The sequence below is a fragment of the Aphelocoma coerulescens genome, chromosome 7 (assembly GCF_041296385.1).
Source record: "Aphelocoma coerulescens isolate FSJ_1873_10779 chromosome 7, UR_Acoe_1.0, whole genome shotgun sequence".
Lineage (NCBI taxonomy): Eukaryota > Metazoa > Chordata > Aves > Passeriformes > Corvidae > Aphelocoma > Aphelocoma coerulescens.
In genome coordinates this window covers 30,875,797-30,898,920 of record NC_091021.1, presented here as the reverse complement: position 1 = coordinate 30,898,920, position 23,124 = coordinate 30,875,797, and the positions used below count along the sequence as shown (strand labels likewise).

The window sequence follows — 23,124 nt, the reverse complement described above, 5'->3', positions numbered from 1 at the left end:
GCAGCAGCACTGCCCCACTCCAGTGCTGAGTTACCTGTTGTGTTAAGCAGTATCTTCCATCCAGAAATCTTGGCTTGCTCTGTAAATGCTTCTTGCTTTCAGTCTCACAATAGTACAGGAGGACAGATTTTTTCCTTTGGTTTTATCAAGGAGGCAACTAGTACCTGAAGCCCAGAGTCTTTGATTTGACATGGAGAAAATACAGGAAGAGGGCGGGAATAGAAAAAAACCTTTTCTTCTTACCCTTCCTTTGTGGTCTGTATGGAACCATTTGTGTGGTTTTATTAGCCACTCATAGACATGTGGTCCATCAAGGGCTTTGTTTCATCTGTGCTCCTGATCTCACCAACACGATGTAGCACTGAATGCTATGGTTCAGCTTGGTGTCATGAGAAGAGGAGCTTCCTTTCCTATGTGTTAAAATTGCATCCTTTGCTTGGGAAGTGGGAAAAGTAGTACTTAGAGGTCCCTTATTTGTATGGGCTGTAGTTGTCAGAAGAGTCAGGGATGCAGATGATCTGGTACTGCATGAAGTTACCAAAAGAATTTGAGAAGCTGCTTTAATTAAATCTGTTAACAGCAGCTTACATGGCTGTAGCATCAGAGCGTTGGGCATGGTTATGTAGAGCACTGTTTTGTGTAATTCTGCGTGTCCATCTCCCAAGTCTGAAGGCAGACTAAGCCTAGTCTGTGTTACAAAACACTTGAGAAGGTTGGACCAAAGGGGGTTTTCAGCATGGGGGGCCATGAGAAGATGGGGCCCATGGGCAGGTACTTTACAGGGGGGAAATTGCCCAGGCTTTTTCCAAGGGGATGTGCAGACATCCAGGTTAGTTAAACCTGTCAGCTCTTGTAGCATCCCTGCCTTCAGCCAGTAGGTTGCCTTTGTATCATAAACACTGGGCCCAGCTTTTCCACCCAAGTACAGAAGAGATACAGATACTTACACTTGAACAAGGTTCTCATCCACAGCACAGGCATATCTGCATCACCTTGTGCAACAGGTGATGTAGGAGAGAAACGGGTGATTCTTCCACCCTTCACAGGTGGGTAAAGCACAGTCCTGTGTAGGGTGGAAGGGCTCAGCCCTCAGGTTTTTAAGTGTCAAGGCTTGAGTTTGGTTCTGGTGTGCTCTGGGGCAAGACAGCAGAGAGCACAGCAAGGTTATGCTGAGCAGAGGAGCAGATGGAAGCACGAGCAGCTGGGACTGGAAATGAGGAATAAAACTAATGAACAAAGAGTGCACCCTTCCTACCAAGCACCCTGGCAGGGGGGTGATGCCTGTATGAGGCAGACTTATGGATAATTAAAGGCTCAGGCTCTGATAAGACTTCTCTGACATCTAAATTCTAAAACATGATTGCATGTATTGAAGTGTTGCTGGAAAAAAGAGACATCTAGGACTGAATGGGAAAAATTTTTGACTGCGTGGAAAGGTAGAAAGGCTGTAAATTGAAACACCACAGCTCTTTACTTGTTGTTCTAGACACTTGCAAAAACCAAATTAAATCCTCTTGGATTAATTACTGCAAATTGAGGAACTCATTTTGGCTTCTCATTTAGAATTTTATTGTAACAATGCTCTATTAGCACCCAGTGTAATGAGCTGTAAGATAATGTCAAAATTGTAGAAGTTAACAAACATAAAATAAGTTTAATTATGTCACTAGCTTTTAAGAAAGATTGTGTTAATTTTGGCATGGTTTATGAGGTTGGAAATGAGAAATTAGAATGCTCTAACATTAAAGCCTTTAATCTGTGTGCTATGAGCACTTAAAATTCTGTTAGGTGACTATCTGTAGACAAATATACAAAGAACTTTGCAAAAATGGAGACAAATTCACAGGGTTGGATATTCTTGGCACTTTCTTTGGGGTGGGAGGGCATCTGTCCATGTGCAAATTACAGTGTGAATTTGTGGCAACTGCAGCACTATTTGCCCATACACATGTGGTCAGAGCAGAACTCCTGTCCTTTTCCTGTGATTATGGAGTGAAGTTATGCATGCAGGCAGCAAGCACAGCACATTCACTGTGCTGCAGTATCTCTACACCCTGCTTTACCTGCAGGGTGTTTGTTGTCTGCAGCCAGAGCTGTTTCTCAGAGGGCTGAAAGGGAACTTGGTAGCTCCCTTCAATTATTTCCTGCCAGAGGCATCAACAGATCTTCGAGGTTCTGCTCCCCGGAGAGTGGTTATTGGTTTTTGCATAAGGTGATGTTTGTACTTTAATAAAAGTCTAAGGTGCTTTCCAAGTTGCCAAAGTACCACATTCAGCATTTGCTTTATTTAAAGCCTGATGTTCTCCATGGCAACTGACCAAAATCTGATCTAAGTTGTTGTCTTTGAATTCAGCCTTAAAGAAACCAGGTTATTTTTAGTGATAAATTTGTCCTTCAAGTGGGTTTTTGTGTTGTGGGCGAGAGTAATCTATGGGCTCTTTGGGTGTGGGTAAGGTGGGAACCCCATAAGTAATGGCAGGATGGCTCTGCACCAGCTTGGGAGCTGGATAACCAGGTTGTGGGGTGGGATCAGGCTTTTTGGCAGAGAAGGGAGCAAGAGGGCGATTGCTCTGACCTTGAATTTTGAATGAGCATCTTGGTCCCCTTCTTGGAGCAAGCTTGCTTCAGCCAACCACCAGTCTTAAGAATGGAAAATTAACCTGGAAATACAGATGTTGTTTTGACATTTTACAGGTACATCAATATCCCAGCTGTCTGCAAGGTTGCCCTTGTGAAAGATCTGACCTTTGTTCAACTTCCTCTGTTCAGTCACTTGAAAATCCGTCTCTGCCTGTGGGATCATGTTGTCAACCCTTAAACTGATTTCATTTATACTCTGTACAGCCCCAGATTTCTCAGGGGACTATTGCAAATTGTGGAATAATGTGAGAATTTTCTTTCAGTTACATAGGGGACTGTGAGATTCACATGGACATATCGAAATTTAATCTTGGCGTGAAAGGTGTACAGGTGCGTGCAGTACTAATGTTGTCTGTTCAAGGCTGTGTGGGGCAGGAGGTACCACCTCCCAGTGGGGAGGTTGTGACACTTAAGTGGGAAACCAGCAACTATCAGGCTTGGAATGATTAGTTTTATCTCCTTGTTCTTGGCTGGGGAAATGATACCTTCCATGGAAAGCACTTAAATACCAGTTTTAAGTTTTGTAGTGTGACTCTTAAACAGGGTTGGAGCTGGAGCATTGAGTATGTGTGGGCCAGCATCTGCCACCAGAGTTCAGGGGAGCTCAAAGTGTTGGTAGAGAACTTCAGAAGAGCCAGCATGTTCATAAACCAGCAGTCTGTTCTTAGAATGTTGAAACCTATGGCTCCATTGTATGGCAGGATTGCAGAGAGACTCCACAAACATAGAAAGCATTGCCTGATATCAAGAGTAATGGTTTGGGGGGAAAACATTTATTGTTATTAAATTCTAAATAAAAATACTTCAAGTACAATTTCTAAAATTATCTCCATCACTGAAAAGCTGACAATTTTGAAGCTGCATCATGAGAGTACCTTAACACTCAGCTTTCCTGTTCTGTTTGCAGTTGTATGGGACGTTGAGAGTGATCCTGGAACCTCTCCTAACCGATGCACCTTTTGTTGGAGCAGTGACCTTGTTTTTTATGCAGAAACCGGTGAGTCAGGAGTGAGCTGCTCCCTGCAGCCTTCTTGCTTCTTGGTCTTAGTGCTTGGACAGGTCTTTGGTGAGTGACACGAGCTGTCCCATCACTGGTAACCCAAACTGCGTAACTGTGAATGCCTCACAGTTCAGGTTCTTAAATAATGAAGTCCTGATTGTTCAGTGCTCCTCTTGAACTCCAGGAGGATGTGAGTTAATTCACCCTGTGCTTTTGCAGTAGTGCCTAAACACTTCACTCTACGAATGGGAGGACTTTATTATGGTGGCAGCACAGGACCCATTTCTGAGGCCTTTGCTTCAAGGTTTCTGGCTGGTGGATCTTCCCAGTCATAGATTTTAAATGAAGTCGTCTTGGAGACCATTCTGTCATGGTTGCCTTTTGAAAGCTTGCCTGTTGAAGGTCGTGTGCCTTATACTGAATTGTGGTTTAATAAAATATGAGAAACCTTCTGGTCATATAAGAACCAGTTATCTTACGGCACACACCTTTGCTTGTGGTTTATGCTTTGCTTGAGTTCATGAAAGTCATGCATTTTTGATCTTGAATGAGGTGGTTTTGTGTTCAGATGTAGCAACATGAAAAAAAACTCTTTTTGAACTGCTTTTTGTTTATTGTACGAATAGGAATACAGACTCCTGAAATCAGTGGTATTTGTAAATCCCCCTGCCTCAGGGCATAGGCCAACCCCTAAGTGAAAGGATGAGAACACAGCTTCGAAGTCTCACTAGCTGTTGTTGAATTTCCTTCATGACCTTTCCCAGGGTGTCTGCCACTGGCCATTGCTAAGGGCTGAATGCCATCTTTCCTTCTGCTTGCAGGTTAAGTTCCAGTGATGCCCTCAATTCAGGATGACAGATAAAATAGATAAGGGAATTGATACCAGCTGTTGGTTCTAATGTACAGATGCAGTCAATTGGTGGTGCAGGTTTTCCTTTCTTTAAACAGCTGACTTTGTTCTAGAAGCATTTCCCTTTTAAATTCTACATTTATTTTGAAATAAATTTCAATAGACCTGTATAATATTTTCTCCCTGATCTTGTTGTAGCATCTGGAAATCAACTGGGCAGGCATGAGCAACCTTCTGGATGTCCCAGGGATTAAGTGAGTGTCTACTTTGCTTTACTTTATGCTCCTTTGAAAAGCCTTTGGAAGTTGGGATGTGGTTCTTCAGTAACCATCAAAGCTGTTGTTGAGAGCACTGTGTGCCAGGTGTTGTGTTGATGTTCATCCCATCATATCTGGCTGTGGCAAAACCTGAGGAGGGTTCTTTCTACATTCTGTCAAAACTGTTTCAATTGCTTCATTGCATTTAGGATGGAAATAGTAAATCCCTGAAACGGCAGTGACTTATAAACTATAAAGCAAGCTCTCTGTTTCCCATGTGCCAGTTATTTGCAAAGGTAGATGAAGTAGGTTTAGACTGGCAGTCTGCTTATTTTTATTTACAGTAAAGTGAAAAAAAGCGAGATGTCACAGAGTTGCAGTCCCTCTGACAAACTCAAATACAATCCATGATAAAGAGAACTGCACCAGATTTATAAGGAGAAAAGTTCTTTTCTTTCTATGTAATCTGCTCACCTTTTAGGTGTAGCTCTTCTGCAGTGCCTCTTGGGTTAGTATTACATACATGAAACTTACACAGCAAGGATGAAAATCTTAGTGGGTTTCAGTACTGTAAGTTTCAAACTGTTTCATCAGATTGCGGATTCACTTTGTCCTTGTTCCTTAGTGTAAAGAGAAAATTCTGTTACACAAGCAGAAAATACATTGGTTACTCAGCCATTGCTTTTCTCCCTTTCAGTGCAAGTGCAGACACTTCTGTTCCTCTCTGCTCCCCTGCAGCTCATGGTTTGCAGGCTCATAGGAGTATCTGGCTACTTTAGGTGCCAGTTCATGCATTAAAGATCCTCTGAAGGCTTTTGATGTTGAGTGAGAGGAAGCTTTCTTTTACTCTTAATTTGAGGCCTTAGTGGCCTTTTGCCCCGAAGTTTAGCCTGAGAGCTCCAGTTTTTATCAGGGGAATTAATCTGTTCTTTTCTGACTTGGTTTCCCTAATCCTTTGCAGGGAGAAGGCATGTAGGTGTCCTAGCCTACAGCCTCTCATATAATTTGGTGTCTTAAACTTTTACTCCCTGGTTCTCCCACAGAGATTTGCACACAGAAACCTTTGCTTATTCCTCAGCATAACCTTTGCTTATTTCCTCCCAGAAAGCTGGGAGCAAAACATGCCTGACCATGAATGGGCTGAAGTACAGGTTGAACAAGAGCCCTTCCTGTCAAATGAATTTGGCTCACTTAAGATAGCAAAGAAACTGCATGCAGTCATCTGTCCTCACATACAAGCTGTGTTTAGTTGGGTGTACCAAGACTCGAGAGAGGGTACAATTCTGTGACGTTCCTGTGGGGTTTTTTTTACGGAAAAGCCAAGAGCCTACCCAAGGTTCCTGGTTTAACATTTGGAGTAGGAGAGTTTCCTTATGTTCTTTATGTGTTAATCCAGCCTCTGTGAATTGGGACAATTTTGTTACACAGTCTTACCCTTATAAGCATTATATCTATCAAGAGGATGAGTCTTTCAGATACTTTTTGGGTTTTCCTCTTAATATTGTCTTTTGCTCATGCCAGGTGTGTGTTGAAATCCTCTCATTAATCACCTGGGAGTACTGGATGTCTGTGATGGTCATGTACTTCTTGTACCTGCCATACAAAAAGAGCAATTGTAAAGAAAAGATTTGAACTGAAAAGCTAAAAATGTGCAAGTTGTAATTAGGCTGGAAAGTTCCCTGAACTCCAAAATAGTGCCCTCAATTCAGCCAGTGTGATCTCCAGTTACTTCAAACAAAATTTTCCTTCTTAGTGCAAACTCTGCCAACATCCAGAACCTCATCTGAGAAATGAGCTTGGCTTTCTTATTTTTTGATGTGTCTGGCTTCTCTCAGTTTTCGAAAAGGTCTCAGCACGTGGCCAAGAGTAGGCAGCAGTGTGTGCTGAGGCCTTTTCTAAGTCTAAAAACAAACTACCTCCAGGCCTTGAGCCCCCTGTGAAATGCTGAAACTTCCTGATTCCCTTCTCCCCTTGTCCATCTCTGGTGTTATTCCTAAGGAAAGACAGAAGGCACATGAGTTTGACCTGTTTGGGTGTGTGCATGAAGATTTCACCCAGCCTAAGCTCCCATTCATCTTTACAACCTGCTAGAGCCAAGTTCACACCCTGAGACCGGGATGCTCCATATTGCAAATTAGCATCACAAAATTGAAATTGAATGGCCACTCTGCAACTCTTTCATAGAATCATAAACTTTGGAAAAGACCTTTATAGATCATCAAGTCCAACCATTAACCTAACACTGCCAAGCCCATCACTAAACTATGTGCGTAAGCGCTTTTACAGGTCTTTAAATACTTCCAGAGATGGTGACTCAACCATTTCCCTGGATGGCCCGTTCTAATGCTTGAAGATACTTTGGGGGAAGACGGTATCATTTACTTTGCAATGCCCATTTCTTTCCTTGTCCCTCATTTTCTCATTCTGAGTTGTGACTGATTGTAGAGATTGAGGTTGCCTTTTCCCCCCACCTGCAGTGTAATGTCAGACTCACTAATTCAAGACTTCATTGCTGCACGGCTGGTTCTACCGAACAGGATCACAGTGCCTCTGAAAAAGAACATGAACATTGCCCACTTGAGATTCCCTGTCCCCCAGGTGAGTTGTTTTTTCAGTGGCATCGTGTTTATCTACCTGAGTGTGCAGTTGCCACCGTGTGGATGCGTCCAAGCTTAGTGTCTTTGGATGCTGCATCAGCTCTTTCAACCTGAATTGTGGGCTTTCTGTAGGTAATATTTCAGAAATATAAAAGCAGTGTTGGGTAGTTCATAATTTGGGAGGGGGAGACACAAACACTGGGCATTCCTACTCTCTCTACATGGTATAAGGAGTCTGTACTCTGAGCTCATTTACCAATTAAACCTTTAGTCTGTAACTGCAGATCTGTGGTACATGCAAATGAGAGGATAAATACATAAGCAATGAGTGTCAGGCTATTTAATATTTTTACTAATGCTGTGAAGGGGTGTCAACAGGGAGCTTGGAGGGTGACACCTCTTTGTTACAGAAAAAAAAATGGGAAAAAACCCCAACAAACAAATCTCCTAAATACTCAACATATCCAGGTTTTCAATTTCCTTCATGTATCACATACCTAACACTCTTGCTAATGAGGATAAATATAAATGAGTGACAACGACATGCTCCCTGTTGCAAACTTGCATGACTAAATTGAAGTGGAATGGCTCCTGTGCAATAAAATAAGAACCTGCCAATGAGTTTCTCCTTCAGTCAGTGGGAGTTGATCTTTACACTTGATTTGACTGTGGCTGTAATGCTGTATGCATATGTATGCTTCTGATTTAAAAATAAATTGAATATTATTTCCTGCACAGTTATCTAGATTGAATTGTGCATCTGTTTAAGGGGGCTTTTTCTCCCCTCTAGCTAAATGGTGGAAAAAGTGTTTTATTACAGCTGTCATTGGAAACGTACTGCATCAAACTACATGTCTTTGCAGAACTGTCATGGTGACTACCCTTGCTGCCTGAAATAAACAGTTTTAGGAGGCAGCATATTATAATTATGCAAAGACTGCATTTTCATGACCAATTCTGTATCTTATTTTATCCAGGGAGTAATAAGGGTTCATCTGTTAGAAGCTGAAAACCTTGTCCAGAAAGACAATTTCCTTGGTGCCATCAGGGGGAAGTCTGACCCATACGCTCTCCTCCGCGTTGGCACTGTGCAGTATCGAAGCAAGACAGTCTCCCGAGATCTTAATCCCATTTGGAATGAGACATTTGAGGTACTGAACCTTTTTATCTTTCCATCTGTAGGATACACAGCCATTTACCTCCCTGTGGTTGCAGGACCTTCTCTTAGCTGACTGCACTGGGGCACGTGGATTTGTTTCTTGGTTGAGGCATTTCTGTCCCTTCACCAAGTTCACACTTACATTGTAAACTTGAAATGTCATTCAGGTTGATCTGATTTACATGTGTGGGTTTTTGGAGGAGGTGCAAAGCACTGCTTTAAATATCAATCAGTGCATCAGTCTGTGCAGCTGTAGGCTGCTCTGGCACTTGTCTTCTCTGCTTATTAGGGATACCAGTTCGGGGGGTTTGACTTGTAGCTCAAAACCAAGCAAACTGAATGTGAAATATTTTCACATGTAATCAATTGTATTTGTTATGCAATTAGCCATGAAAGAGGAGGGAATGTCCTTAATGTGTTAGACAGCTGTCAAGTGTCCTGTTCTTGTCCATTCAGGTATATTCAGCATATACTTGAATAGGTATATGTGAATGCTTTTTATTTTTAATCAATACCTTTTTCTCCTCCAGTTTGTTGTTCATGAAGTGCCTGGTCAGGACTTAGAAGTGGATTTGTACGATGAAGATCCAGATAAAGATGACTTTATGGGCAGGTAAATTAGCACAACCTTTGATCAAGGTCCAGTAGCCTCTGCTATGGGACACCTGAATTATTCATACTGGAAATTTAATAATGTTAGAAGTTATTCCCTTTGCACAGATATTGATACCAAGTAATTAGTTCCTAGTGCAACTATGGCTGAAAAAGGTTACACTCCTGCAGGGAATCCTGGGAAGCCATTAGAAGTGATAGTTACTACAAGACTTGAGATTTACTTCAAGTTTATTTTAGTTTTGGAAGTATTTCAAGGGGGAGACTTCAGGAGTGTAAGTGTGTTCTGCTGCACACAGGTACACAGATCATGTGGAGAAGTTGTTATTTGGAACAGATTTGAGAGTGGGCTTTTTGGTGGTTTATGCTGTATGCCTCAATATACATTGAAATGTTTGCTTTTTTGCCTTTCAGCTTGCTGATAGGCCTAGCAGATGTAATGAATGACAGAACTGTTGATGAGGTAAAGAGCACAGCTTATTTCTAAATGCGCTTGGTGGTGTATATCTACATGCACTCATTTGTGCTGCCCCTTTGCTACTATGGTGTTTCTTTGTGCTTAAAGCTTCCTTGCACACTTGCACTGTGGTATTTTTACAAAAAGATAATACCAAAGTAGCCATTACAATAATTTTTATGACCCAGCTGGTAACCCCAGAGAGCTCTGAGATTAGGCTGAGCCAGCAGTGGGGTATCTCATGTTGATACCTTATGTCCCGTATGTACCAAATGTTTTGTACAAAGCTGCAGATAAAGTTTGGTGAAGCAGCCTGTTTGCTGAGGGAAGAAATGACCTGATCTTACTGTGCTTCATCCTGCAACTCAGCACTCTACAAACAATGCCAGAGTGCCTGTCTTGTGCTGCTGCTGGTTGGAAATATCCACATGCTTTGCCTGTTTATAGGTGTCTTATTTTAATTTTCTTCTGCCTTGTACCTAAATAGATGGATGTACTACAATCTAAATGTCAAAAATGCAAGCTAAGGTGCTCAGAGTAAAATTCATGTTGTCTGTTGTGTATGTCAGAGTCTGCAACACATATAAAAACTGCTCTGCCTCTCAGTTCTCAAGTTTCTCTTTGTTGTCTCCATTTAGTGGTTTCCCTTAAGTAAGACGACAAGTGGACACTTGCATTTAAAACTGGAGTGGCTTTCACTAGTAAATGACCAAGAAAAGCTACATGAGGTGAGTATATTTGCTTAAAGGATTCAGGTACTCTGATCCCTCTCCAGTCATCAATAAAGGAGTGTGTAAAATTAGAAACCCCAGGCAAACTCACGGGAGTTTATTTTTATCTGGCAAAGTTTTGATGTGATTCCCTCCCTGCTGCTCCTGCAGAGGAAGGGCATTTGCTTGCCCCAGGTCTCTTGGTAATTCAAGAGTAACTCAAATCTGGCAGCTCCTTTTGCTTGAATTAGCAAACCTTTGTTTGACTAACTGCAAAGTGACTTCTCAGGGTTCTTTCCTTTGACAATTTTTCTCCTCCCTCTTCATCTAGGATTTGTGTAGGACCCTGGACTCCTGAAATAATCTGTACTAGTCGTAGGCAAATACCCAGCACTGGTGCTTGATAGGGCCATGTTTCCAAATGGTGTGTTGTTTGTGAATTGCTTGGATAAAGCCCATCTCCCAAAGAGGCTGTTTCTTCATAACCAAGTGAAACCATTTGAGTTCCACTGAAGTGAATAAAATTGTTTTCAGGCTTTGTTCTGCTGACACTGGATTCATGTTGATGTATGTGGCTGAGCATGTTTTTAGGTGTCTGGATGCACTGGGGAACCCAACCAGTTCTTCACTGAGAGATTGACAAACTTTAATGCAATGAATTGCAAAGAGTTACTCATCTTACTGGTCTGCTTAGAACTGTCATGCTGTGTTGGCTTGTGCTCCTCTAAATTGCAAGTTTTAGGAGAAAGGCAGAGAGCTGCTTAGCCTTCAGAAGCTGCCCTTGCAATTTTATTATGTTTTACATTGTCCTTGGTGGGTGATCCCTGAGTATTTTGTGTTTTGGTTTGTTTTATCTTTCCCTGCCTTTGCAGGATAAGAAAGGCCTGTCTACAGCAATTCTGATTGTCTACTTGGACAGCGCCTTCAACCTTCCTGTAAGTACAAACCCCATGCAGCAGCCCTCACTCCTAATCTCCTTTTTTTTTTTTTTTAAGACTGCAAATTAATTGTTTTAAATTCTCTTTTACTAATTCAGAAAAACCACTTTGAGTACTCGAATGGTGAATGTGGAGCAAAGAAGATAAAAAATAACAAGTACCTCAAGGTAAAGTTTATATTCTTCTCCCATGCTTGCAAATAATGTTCTGGGTTATGTGGTATCATAGGAATTGAAACTGGTGGTGGTTAAAAATAGTCTCTCCACTGTCCGAATCTAAGTGACATGGGGTTCAGACCAGTGACTGAAAGCCCACCCCAGGGAAAGTCTAGGAGGCCAAAGTAGGAATGCAACACAGAAATGTTTGACTGTGTGGTTGTCTTTCTTTCTTATGCAAAAGAGAACCTCCAGACATCAGACTAAGTCATAATGTCCTTGCTGCTGCTGCTGCTCTTTCCTCCCTTGCTGAGCTGTTCCAGCTTGACATTGGGGTGGGAGGAATATGCTCATTTGTGGTAACTTTCCTGTTCACTGGAGACGTGGCCAACAGATTCCTCCCCCTTGGTTTTAGAAGGATTCAGAAGCCTTTCTGTCATTCATACCATCTCTCTCATAGCTTCTGTTTACTTTTTTCCCCACATACTGTATTTTGCTACTGTGATGTAAATGGCAGGTATAGAGAAGAATGTGTTTCTCCCTTTTATCTTGAACAGGCTACACACAAGCACAGCTCTGAGCTATGGAGAAAGCTTCCCATTCTCTCCAAGCAGCTCCTCTCCTAAATACCATCTTTACAATTTAGATGAGTTACCAGCACTGTGATACACATCACATTCAATGATCCTTAATTCTGGACCTCATTGTGTGAACTTTGTATGTATTGTTGTGCCAAGACTAGAACCTCAGCCTTAACTTCTATAGCATTACTGCAAAGAGGTGCAAGAGGTCCAGTATTGTTGCTTCTGGACAGGAATTGTTACTTGATGTCTAAGATTCACTTCCAGCTGCTTTAGAGCAACTCCTGAGCCTTGAAAACCAATTCTGAGAGTCCTGGTTCAGCCAGGAATGATCAAGATTTCCCACTGAGCCTTCAGCTCTCGTCTCTGTTTCTTCCCAGCTTCTGACAAATTTTTTTACTGCTCATCCATTGAAACCTAAATACATAAAACTTTGGCTTAAATGTGTACTCTTGATGGTGGAGTGTAAGACTGTGCTGTGTTATGGCTGGAGGCTTTCCTGTGTGCTACACTCCTCAGATGTCCCACATCTGGAAAATATTGTCAGCTTTCCAGCAACTTAAGTAAGAATAGTGGTTTGCTATTGCTTCCTGTAAACTATAAATTTCTCAATGTTTTTTTCTGCCCTTTTCTTTCTTCCTTGTATTAAATGACAGAAGATGGAACGAGAACCTTCCTCCTTCGTCCTGCTCACAGTTGGGAACAAGACTCAGAAGAGTAAGGTGAGGCTGTTTAATTCTTCTGCTTTCATTAGATACTTTACATCTTATGGGTGACTGTCTCCAAGGAGCCCCTAGGAAGGGAAGGACTTGTGAGCTGTAGTTGTAGTGATAGCTGCAGAGCCTGGGAGTGGAACCACTGTGTCACTGAGTTGCGGTGGTTAGAGGGTGTCTGGTCAGCTGCTGGACACGTGTAGTTCTGTGCCTGTGTCCAAGAGTTCATGCTGGCCCAGACACTCTAGTTCTATAAGTCTCGTGGTTTCTCAGAGCTGGGTGTCATTTGCATCAAGCTGGCCTTTACTCCTTCATCAGAGTCTTTCCTGGCTCCTGTGTGTCACTGTTTTACTGTTTTGTTTTTTGTTTGAACCTGGATAAGATGGATCTGCATCTCCTCCGCTTTACTTTCAGTTCATTTTTCATTATTTAAAAATTACCTTTGCCTCATGAGTATGAGCAACAGCTGAGCTCTGCCCTCCCAGTAGCTCCCATGTTCACTGTCCTGCAGCTGGATGTGGATGAGGGCAGCCCTTTGTTCTTTTGGACACCCAATAAATAGGAATTAATCGTGTTGTGGCTACACATGAGCATACAGGACTGGCACCTATTTTCCTTTGTTCCTTCCACTTGCTCCACCCAGAAATTGGGTTCTGCTTGCATTTTTACCTTTTGTGGCTTTCCCTACCACATCACCTGCCTCTCCTAAGCTAGGTCAGGCTTCCAGGCTTTCCCTGCTCCTTTCCACTTGCTGCCGGCGCTCATGGCCTGGCAACGACAGCTGGTTTACAGAGCAGCCGCAGTCCCCGTGGGTGCTTTCCATGCTCTTTCATCTTTGAAGGGGATGGTGCTGAAGCTGTGCCCTCCTACTCTTCCCACGAGTTCTACACCCCTGAAACTGCCCCTCCAGCTTTCCTGCCCTTCCCTGTCAGCTTGCTGTGGCTTTGGGAGCTGGCTCAGGGTGCTGCAGGCTGAAAGCAGCACTCTGACTCTCCCTGGGTGGGAAGGTGGGAGGGAGGGACTGGTGCCTTGCTGCAGGTGAAGCAGGCTGCTGGTCCAGGCAGCACCAGTGGGGCCAACTGCAGCTCACCAGACTTGTTCTTTGGCATTTCCACACCCCAGAGAACTTGTTCTGGTTTTGCCAGAGACTTTGCTTCCATATGCTTCTGACCTGGAATTTCCATTCTCTCCATACAGCTGGGGTGTAGCATCACTGAGGGTTACTATGGCCCTCTCTGGTGATCAGTGTCATGGATTCTTTGCTCTCAAAGACCAAGCTAATGTATGTTGTTGTTGCAGACCTGCAATTTCAGCAAAGATCCCACGTGGGGCCAGGCTTTCACCTTCTTTGTCCACAGTGCTCATTCCCAGTCACTCCACATTGAGGTGAGAGAAAACCCTTTCCTTTGAAGACCAACTGCACATCTGTAGGAAGAAACCTATGGAGCTTAGTGCTGGTTGTTTCTGTGCAGGATTCCTCCTACTAAAAGGTGGAAGAAGCACCTTGTTGTTGCACAGACAGTTCTGTATTAGGTGGTGGTGGTATCTACCTTTTTTGGTATCTGCCTTTGTTCTAGGATCATGTTACCTGCAGTATCTTAGTTCAAAATGTGGGATGTTTCTGGCTGCAAAGTACAAAGGGCATTTTATATAAGTCTGTGTATAAAAATATTTTGCTGTCAGAAATTGCAGACTTCATGATTCTCAACCAGAGCCCTACCTCTTCACCTCTGTGTTCTGGCCCGTTAAGCAGCCCTCTCTCTTTAGCAGGATTGCAGTCACAGCCAGTTCTGTGGTGGTCATTCGGATACAGAAAGGAATTGAGCTTGGAAGGTATATTGAGGTTAAATAGACTAAACAAACTATTACCTAAAACATGTGTAAAGGTTTATACCACTTGCCGTCTCAGCTGCTTAGGACACTGCCCCCCAAATCAAGTAAGGAAAATCAAGTAAATCTCAGGGCATTTTTTTTCCTGCTAAAGCAGTTCTTTCTCTGCATAGGTAGAGATGGGATTTTTATTCCAAATGTACTAACTTGCTACACTCCTGAAATAATGGCATCACCCATTTGGATGTAAGCATACAGAAGTAAATAAGCTAATTTTGGTTTCTGTCTGAAATACCTTCTTGCCTTGCTGTTCCTAGTGGTATGCTTCCCAGTTTCCAGCTAATAAAAACTTTTGTTTCCTTCCATCCCCCAGATAAAAGACAAGGAGCGGGATAGTGCCCTGGGAACTTCAGTGGTATGTCTCTCCCACTTACTTAAGGACCCAAACATGACTCTGGATCAGAGATTCCAGCTGGACCATTCCAGTTCAGACAGCTTCATTAAGATGAAACTTGTACTGCGGGTAAGTTGTTCTTTCCCATATTCACTCAGCTTCCCCTGCAGAAGCATCCAGTTATAACCAGGCAAAAGAGATGAAAGGTGGGTGTGGAGAAAGACAGCTTTGCTTCACAGTTGAGTAGAGAGTGGAAGTGTGACAAGGTATTTAAGTGCAATTAGGAGTGTATGGTGGGGTTGAGAGAGATCCCTGAGGCTTCTTAAAACAGTGCAGTGCCATGGCTGAAGATTGTCTCATGATGATAAAGAGTTAGACTGAGAAAATCTAAGCAGTGGGAATCTGCTCCTGAACAGGGAGAGGCATTGATGCTTAGGTACTGTTTCCTCACCATGCTCTGGATCAGTGCTTAGATACTGCTGAGTACAAACACAGTAGGATGAGAGGAGAGAACACCACACTGAGTCCCAGAGGCCCCTTTCATCTCTAATGGCAGATTCCTGCTGTTACAGTTTTGTGGTGAAATTTCCTCCTGGGTGGTAATGCTGGCATTCACCCCAGTGCTATGGGAGCAGCACTCACTGTCTTCCCTTGGGATTTTTAGGCACTGAATGTTGAAGAACCTGATCCACAAAGAGTCAAGGCTGGTGTCAATGCCTCGAAGCCAGGTCCTGTGCGTGTCACAGAGAAGGCTGGAAACCAGCAGAAGTTTGCCTCTCCACCACAAGTCTCAAAAGTACCTCCTATGAGCAAAGACTCTGCAGCACTTGAATCTCTGCCAAAAAAGGACAGTGGAGAAGACCTGGACACTAAAGACAGTTCAGCAGCCCCTGTACCAAGTGAAACTGTGTCTGGCCTTGATGAAGCAGAGGGCAAGCAAAATGCAGAGCATGGCCCACCATCAGCATTGCCCAGCGGAGCAGCGGCCGTGCCCACACTGCCTGTCCTGCAGGAAATGAGGCTGGCACCAAGTGTCACTTCACTGGGGTCCCTGCCTTCTTCCTGCTTTGAATTAAGTAGCAGCAATCTGGACATTCATAAGTAGGTGTTCTTCCAGTGGAATTGTTCTTCTCTTGGGAAAGTTTAGGTGTTACTGTTGCATAGAGGTGAATTCAAGTCTGCTAAGTCATTTGGGGTCTTGGGTCTCAAGTCACCTACAAAGAATTGACCTAAGTATTCCAGTCAACAGCAAAGTAAATTACAGGGTACTATCAGAGCAGGTGTAAAGGGAAAGCATTCACTCTATGGCTTTCCTAAGAGACTGCATATGTTGGCTTTATATTGTTGAAGAGTTTCTCAACACTCATTTAGCAACAGGATATTGGAAATCTGAACATCTCACTTCTGGAATAACTTAAATTCTTGATAGGCACCTCTGGCTGCTTAAACCTCTGAATGTATTTATCCAACAGGTTTTAAGACTGATAATGCTGTGAACAAAGTTTTTGTGGATAGGTGTGCTTGTGTGTGTCCTTCCCACAGTGCTCAGTGGGAGGCTGCTCTGTCAGGCAGGATGGACAGAAGGATTTGTCCCTCCTGGGGCACAGAACGGAGCTTGTGGAATCCATAACGAACAGAAGTTACAAAGATTCACCTCACTTAAAAGAGCATCAGAGTTGTTACAAATCTGAGCATCAAACTCAGCTCTAGCTTCAATTTAGTGAATTGGTGACTGGTGAATTCTCTAGTTCTGAACAGGGCTTAATTTATGAACTATTTTTAAACCATTTTTAAGCTTTTTTTTTAACTCTTAAACCACTTTAATAACACGCAGAATGAAATATGAAAAAGCCCTTGCTTACACAGACATTCCTGAGGGAACCTGTAACATGCTGACCTGTACTTTGCTGCTCCGTCTACAGTGGGCCATGTAGGGGCTTTTTTGGGGAGTTTGTGTTGTGGGACTGAAATTGGGTACCTGTAGAGAAGGCAGGGATGGGGCTTCTGTGGAACCTCTGTGGTCCAGCTACTTCCTAGATAGCAAACCTTAAGATGCCAGGAAGGATGGTGCTCTGCAAGTTGGTTTTAGTCTGTGTGTGGTCTGTATTTAAAAGCCTTGACTGTGCAATGTCTTGCAGCAGGACTGAGATGCCTCTGGGGGAGATCCAGCTGACCGTGCGTTACGCTTCCATTCGGCAGAGCCTCGTTGTGCTGGTCAATGGCTGCAGGTAGTGCTTGTGATGGCTCAGAGAGGGAAGAGCTCTCTGAGCTGTGTCAGTCATCCAGCAGAGCTGGAGCAGAGCCACGTGCAGGAGCTGCCTTAGCACTGGCTTCCATCTGGGCAGCCTCTCTGTGCCCAGCTCTGGTCAGTGCTAGCAGCAGGTCAGGGAGAGAGCCCAGTGAGTTGTGCTCGCTGCAGTAGAGATACTTCAACTGTCATCCACCCAAAATTTCCTCTGAACAGCACTGACAACTGGTGTATGTCTTGGATGCTGGGATAGGCACCGTGACAAGGATTGATGCCTATGACTGAATATGTAATTGTTAATTTAGGAACCCCAGTAAATGGCCACACACTCAGGAGTGAAAATTTTAACTAAACATCCTTAAACTTTTATTTGCTTATATTCCAACTCCTGAGATGAATGGTTTTGGCCTGTGAAGGGTTGGTCTGATTCCAAGAGAGCCAAGGTATTAGAACACACAGTGGGAGAACCTGCCTTGCTTGTCTGTATTTCTTTTAACAGAAACTTGGTACCCTCTTCCAATCGTGGAGTGGATCCATATGTTCGTATATACCTGCTTCCAGACAGAAGATGGACAAGCAGGAAGAAGACATCTGTTAAGAAAAAAACTCTGAACCCCCAATATGATGAGAAGTAAGAAAATGTTAATTATGATTATGGCTGGAATAGTTATGATCTCTGCATAATGACAGGGCTTCCTAAGCTGTGCTGCTGTAGCTCCTAAGGACTCTCTGGTGAACATTTAGAGGTTTTCTGAAACAAATGGCACTTGGACTGTATTTTACAAGTCCTTGGGGCTGGCCTTGCTCTGCTTGTGGTGTTGTCAGTCCCCCTGAAGAAGGGTACCTCTTCTTCCCTGTCCCTTCCCTGCCCCGGAGGCTGCATTTGTTTCTTTGCAAACTGACATTCTCCTACCCATGTTTAACTCCCTGTCACAGCAGAGGCAATATGCCCTTTCAGGTACCTCCCAGAGCCTACTGCTCTGTTCACACTGCTTTGCCTGAAGCTAATTCTGACATCTTTCCAAAGGTCCAAGGCAGAAGTGCAGAGCCTTTTGAGATTGGACCACCCTTTGGGCACACAGGTGTTGTCATCAGGGCTCCCACCTCTTTGCTGACAGTGTCACAGCTAATGGAATGTGTTTTGCATAAACCCAAACACAGTAACCCTTAGAAGCAGAGCTCTTTTGAGAGGTGGTTTTAATCCCATAATTAGAGGAAGGTACACGTGAAAATATGTGAATAGTGGGTGATCCTGGGTGGCTTTTATTTTTCCCATGTTGCATCCTTTCTGTGTAAGTCAGAAATGGAGAAAAGATCTAAAAATATTTTCTTTCCTCTTAACACTCCAAACACCAAAGCTGAGGATTCTGATCATGTCTATTCTCAAGTAACTCCACTGATTTAGTGCCATCCCAGCAGCTGGGAACAGCAGCTTGTTTTCCTCATCCTCAGTACTGACGTATCCTGTACGTCCTCAATTAAGGATAATGCTTAGCTCCAAAACACGTTACCTGTTTCACAGCTCTGACTTGAGGAAAAGCTATTCAGGTGGACAGAACTGGAGTGATTTAGCTTGGACAAAACTCACTTGACATTAGCCATGTGTGCCAGAGGCTTGAGTCAGAGCCATTAAGAATTTAATTGCCACAGGTTTCAGCCTTTGCCTGTTCCTGGTGTGGTGCAAGGCTGCTCTGTGAACTTGGGGGGTTGGCTCATTACTATTTCCTCTTGAGTAATGGAAAACACGCTGATCTTCCATGGAGGCTGAAAATAATGTTAAATGGCATTTCATCATGGATGCATGTTTTCCTCCTTCCCCCCCCTGGCACAGTGGGCAGTCTGAACACAGTGTTGTCATCTTTCATGAGGCCTGGAAGAGGTTTCCTGCAATGTGAATAAAACCTAACTCTAGAATTGCCTTTTCTGTGTGTTCCTTCCCTGTTAAAGTCCTGGCCACTAATGCTCTACTCTGTCACTATATTCTGTCCACTGAATATAGCTCATGGGATTTTAGTTTTTGCCTTAAATCTCTTCTTTTTAAACTCTAATTTTAGGTTTGAATTTTTTGAATCTTTGGAAAATGTCAAGAAAAGGTCACTGGACATTGCAGTGAAAAACAGCAGGCCCTTCATTTCACAGGAGAGGAAGGAGCTGGGGAAAGTAAGTTTAAAGAATCTGCACTACAGATGTAACAGAGCTGAACACTCTGGGCTATTTCTGAAATCCTGAAATGTGGCTCCAGTAACTGATTCTCAGTAATAGGGCTGGCAATCTGGAAACAACTTTTTTCTGCCAGCTTTTCATCTGAAATGAGGCTGTATCCATGTGGGAGCTGCGTGGTCTCGTTTCAGGAGGGTGTTCCTGAAGTAAGGCCTGGTTCCTGGGCCCCGCTGCTGCCATGTGGGGAAGGGCTCCAAGAGCGCAAACACGGAGCTGAGAAAGGCGTGGGACTAAACCCCACAATTTGCCAACAGTGCTTTAAGCTTTCTGTGAACAACTGATTCTGTGAAAAGTAAACTGCAATTGCTTCTTCAGTGACAGATAAATTTCCAAGTAGTGCTACTAGGAAACTGAACTGGTTCATTCCTGCACCATCCTGGGAATGTGGGAAGCTCCTTTTTTCCTCAGGCCTGAGTTGCAGCCCTACAGCTGGAAAGTGGGTCTGACTTGGGAGAAGTGGTAGCTTAGCTAATCAATTTGTATGCTGAATAACCTACAAACAAATAAAATTTGCTTTTTAAAGGTGCGCATCGACTTGTCCCAGGAGGATTTAATAAAAGGTTTTGCACAATGGTAAGTACTCATCTCCATACTTCCAAACCCTGCCCAGTACTTTGCTGGGAGCTTGTATGACTGCTGTGGGAGTGCTGGTAACTGGGCTGTGTTTGGGTGAGCAAGAAGAATATTTGACCTGCAAAGGCAGGACTAACTTGAGCTAATCTGGTAGTTCTATCTGAGTTGTGTGTAAATCCATTGGCTGTGCAGTGCCTGCCCTGTGAGACAGCTTTAATGAGATGCCTGTGTCAATTATAGTCTTCAGCATATTTTAAGTTGCCATAAAAGCCACAGGGGCACATAAGTAAAAGAATTTTGTTTATTAAAGTAAACCTTGCAACAAATTTTAACTTGGATAAAGATCTTACATAAATACTCTGATCAGCAATATATATGTATGATAAAACGTTAATTACAAAGCATTTATAGAAACTATTATAATAAGCCACTTACAGTTTTGCCTGTATGTTCATTGTGGTTCTGAGGTTTGTATGTTCATTGGTCTGTGGCAGAACAGAGAACCAGGCTTGGGTGTATTTTTCACTTCTGTGTCTTTAGTTAATGGCAGGAGTTCTTTCTCCTTCAGTGAAGCCCAAGGAATGCAGTGTGGGTAGTCCAAGAGCTTGCCATCCACACAGGCAGTGAGCCAATATTCCAATAGGAAAACCACATTTCCCTGGCCAGCTTGTGTGTGTGTCTCAGGGCAATTATGGGAAGAGGAAAAAAGGACGCACCCAAAGTTCCTGGTGAAGAGCTGACGTTTGAGGCCATCTCTGGAGGCTCCTTTGCTGTGCTGCCTGTGAAGCACAAGCAATACAGCAGCCCAAGTTCTCTCTACTGTGCCAGTTAAAACTTTATGGAAAGTATTCAACTACTGTAATTAACTTATTTTGTCTGTCTTGCAGGTATGAGCTGACAAGGGGCAGACGCAAGAAAATCTGATTTCTTCTCATGTACATAAGTTACTAATTTTTCAACTTTATATGAATGTACATAGCTCTTGTAATTAACATGTTTTGCACAGTCATTGCAAATTTGAAGCAGGCTCCAGCTCAGGACATGCAAATTTAATGATCCTGTTAGGGGATTAGTTCTCACTGAAGTTAAACATATTTTCCCCCACACAGGGAATAATTTGTCCTTAAAGAATAAGTCCTTTATTCTTGCCATTTCTGGCAAATCCCCCCTCAAAGGACGTCTAAGTGTGAATCCTCTCTTAAAGAAGGGTTGTACCTGGGGATATTTTAGACTGTCAGCCAAGTGTCATTACTTTGCTTGGCAGTCTGATGGCCCTAGGAGCTTGTTCATGTTGTTTTAACATGGAAGTGTTGTACTTTTAAAAGAATACAATTTGAAACAGCATTCTTCAGCTGTAGGGCTACAGAACCTGTTAAAAGAGAAACTCTTTAACACTAATAGCAATTATTTTTTGAGAAACTAAGAAGTTGGTATTCCACTGTTCAGAAGTACCTTAGCAGACTGTGGCTGCAGGTATGTAAATAATGAGCTTCCAAAAGCAGGGAGATTAATTTACCATGATGTCATTAAGGTTTTAGTTTGTGACACCTTAACAGGTTTTGTCCTTCATTACAGTACATTTCAAAACCTCATAAACCCAGATTCTGTCTGAGGAACAGCAAAGTTTTGTACACTAAGCTTTATTAATATTGAGGCAAAATATTTTTGGAAGCTTGGTGTACTTGTTTCTGTACAATAAACTTCTAATTGTCTTGCATAAGAGACTTGAGCTATTCCTTTCTAAAACTGATTTTTGAAATACAACCATGGTAACTTCAAACCATCACCTGAAGCAAATTTCAAGTATTTTTGGCCTAGATTACATTAATCCAGTCTGCCTCAGTCCATAATCAGAGAGAATACTCACTGAGTGAGAATGTGTTTCCATCCCAAACTGATCTGGAAATGTGAACAATATTTTAAAAGAGGGTCTCCAGAAATCCAAGATTGAGCATTTGTGTAAGTGTGATGGCTGTGGCAGTTAGGGCATCTTTACCTCCTACTTGCTGTGTCAACATTCAGAATGGTCAGTGGTTAGAGTTTGCCTGGTGTTGTGCTGGGTTCAGTTTCCTGGATTGATACAGAGTATATTGGTTCTTTCTCTGGGATTGAGTGGACCAGTTGATAGCAGTTCAAGTTTTTCTTAAAATTACCAAGAATTAAGAAAAACTAAAAAAAAATGCAGCAACTTTTATTTATGTTAAAAAATCTGGAATTGTTGCTTAGGATAACAGTGGTTGGAGGTAGCTGCAATGTCATGTGCACCAACAGGTACATCCACAGGTAAGAGAAATCTTGCTCAGGAAGAGTAGTCACCCATAACCAGCTCCCCATTTCAGGTTTTGCACTGCAGGTAAAATATCATCCATGTTACTGATTCCTGCAACAGAACAGAAAGCAAAAGGGTAAGGCTTCTGTACCCAGAATACCTTTGAGTTCAACCAAAATTCTAACATAAACTACCAGTGAATTAAATAAACTCCTCTCAGACCTTTTAATGCTTTCAGAAAAAAATCGATTTGACTTATGAGTAATATGATTAAGTAAGTGCAACCCCATGTTCAATGAAAATAAAGTGTTTTGGTCACTTCCTGAGGAAACATAGAAAGAAGAGGAGAGTGAGGCAAAAGGTAGCACCTTCCCTCACATCCTTCTCATGTTTTAGCACAGCAGGAGTAAACAAAACAGTTGTTAACTGTTTAGAGTTCTGTGAGGAAGCACTGGCATGAAGGTAATTACTGTTGCAAATATTACTCACCTAGAAGACACAGCAAATCTTGAATGAGAGCTTGAAAGGGCGGAAAGAAGCACTCATGTTCTTCAAGTTTATTGATGATACTGGAAGGGAAAGTGAGACTGACAAGTAAGAGGTGCAAGGACATGGTAAGTTCATCCCCTTGGTTGTTGGTTGTTCTGTGTCATTACTTTGTGAAAACACTGCTACTTAGTATATAAAACCATGGACACCAATGTTCTGTTCTCCAGTTCTGAACCCTGCAGCCACCAAGGGAGCTGTCACGAGGAGCTCTGATTGCACTACTAATGCTGTATACACATCCTTCCTTTCCGCCCTCACATGTCACCAGGTAGTCTGGGGCCTGGAACATGTCTGTGTATGCTAAATACACTGCCTGTGGGTGGCTGGTATAATTGCCTTGCAGGTGGAGCAAGAAGTGCTTTATAAGCAGCT

The 23,124-nt window shown here is 42.9% G+C and overlaps 2 protein-coding genes across 7 annotated transcripts in view; one reads left to right on the top strand and one right to left on the bottom strand.

Annotated features, from left to right (window-relative positions):
- Nucleotides 1–22,001, top strand: part of ESYT3 (extended synaptotagmin 3) — a 31,642-nt gene extending 9,641 nt beyond the window's left edge. For 2 of the 3 annotated variants that reach the window (XM_069021158.1, XM_069021160.1), the window contains exons 5-23: nt 2,904–2,970; nt 3,548–3,637; nt 4,689–4,744; nt 7,225–7,345; nt 8,322–8,495; nt 9,034–9,116; nt 9,530–9,578; nt 10,211–10,300; nt 11,155–11,217; nt 11,319–11,387; nt 12,613–12,678; nt 13,969–14,055; nt 14,873–15,022; nt 15,558–15,994; nt 17,032–17,121; nt 17,641–17,772; nt 19,196–19,301; nt 19,885–19,934; nt 20,822–22,001. In XM_069021158.1, the coding sequence (XP_068877259.1) occupies nt 2,904–2,970; nt 3,548–3,637; nt 4,689–4,744; nt 7,225–7,345; nt 8,322–8,495; nt 9,034–9,116; nt 9,530–9,578; nt 10,211–10,300; nt 11,155–11,217; nt 11,319–11,387; nt 12,613–12,678; nt 13,969–14,055; nt 14,873–15,022; nt 15,558–15,994; nt 17,032–17,121; nt 17,641–17,772; nt 19,196–19,301; nt 19,885–19,934; nt 20,822–20,858 (2,017 nt within the window). In that variant the 3' untranslated portion in view covers nt 20,859–22,001. The remainder of the gene's footprint in view (nt 1–2,903; nt 2,971–3,547; nt 3,638–4,688; nt 4,745–7,224; nt 7,346–8,321; nt 8,496–9,033; nt 9,117–9,529; nt 9,579–10,210; nt 10,301–11,154; nt 11,218–11,318; nt 11,388–12,612; nt 12,679–13,968; nt 14,056–14,872; nt 15,023–15,557; nt 15,995–17,031; nt 17,122–17,640; nt 17,773–19,195; nt 19,302–19,884; nt 19,935–20,821) is intronic. The other variant, XM_069021159.1, reaches the window with a different exon arrangement.
- Nucleotides 22,002–22,104: 103 nt separating this feature from the next.
- CEP70 (centrosomal protein 70) overlaps nt 22,105–23,124 on the bottom strand; it is an 11,225-nt gene continuing 10,205 nt past the window's right edge. For all 4 annotated transcript variants that reach the window (XM_069021163.1, XM_069021164.1, XM_069021165.1 and 1 more), the window contains 2 exons: nt 22,693–22,772; nt 22,105–22,314 (listed from right to left, as the gene is read on the bottom strand). In XM_069021163.1, coding sequence (XP_068877264.1) covers nt 22,247–22,314; nt 22,693–22,772 — 148 coding nt within the window. In that variant the 3' untranslated portion in view covers nt 22,105–22,246. The remainder of the gene's footprint in view (nt 22,315–22,692; nt 22,773–23,124) is intronic.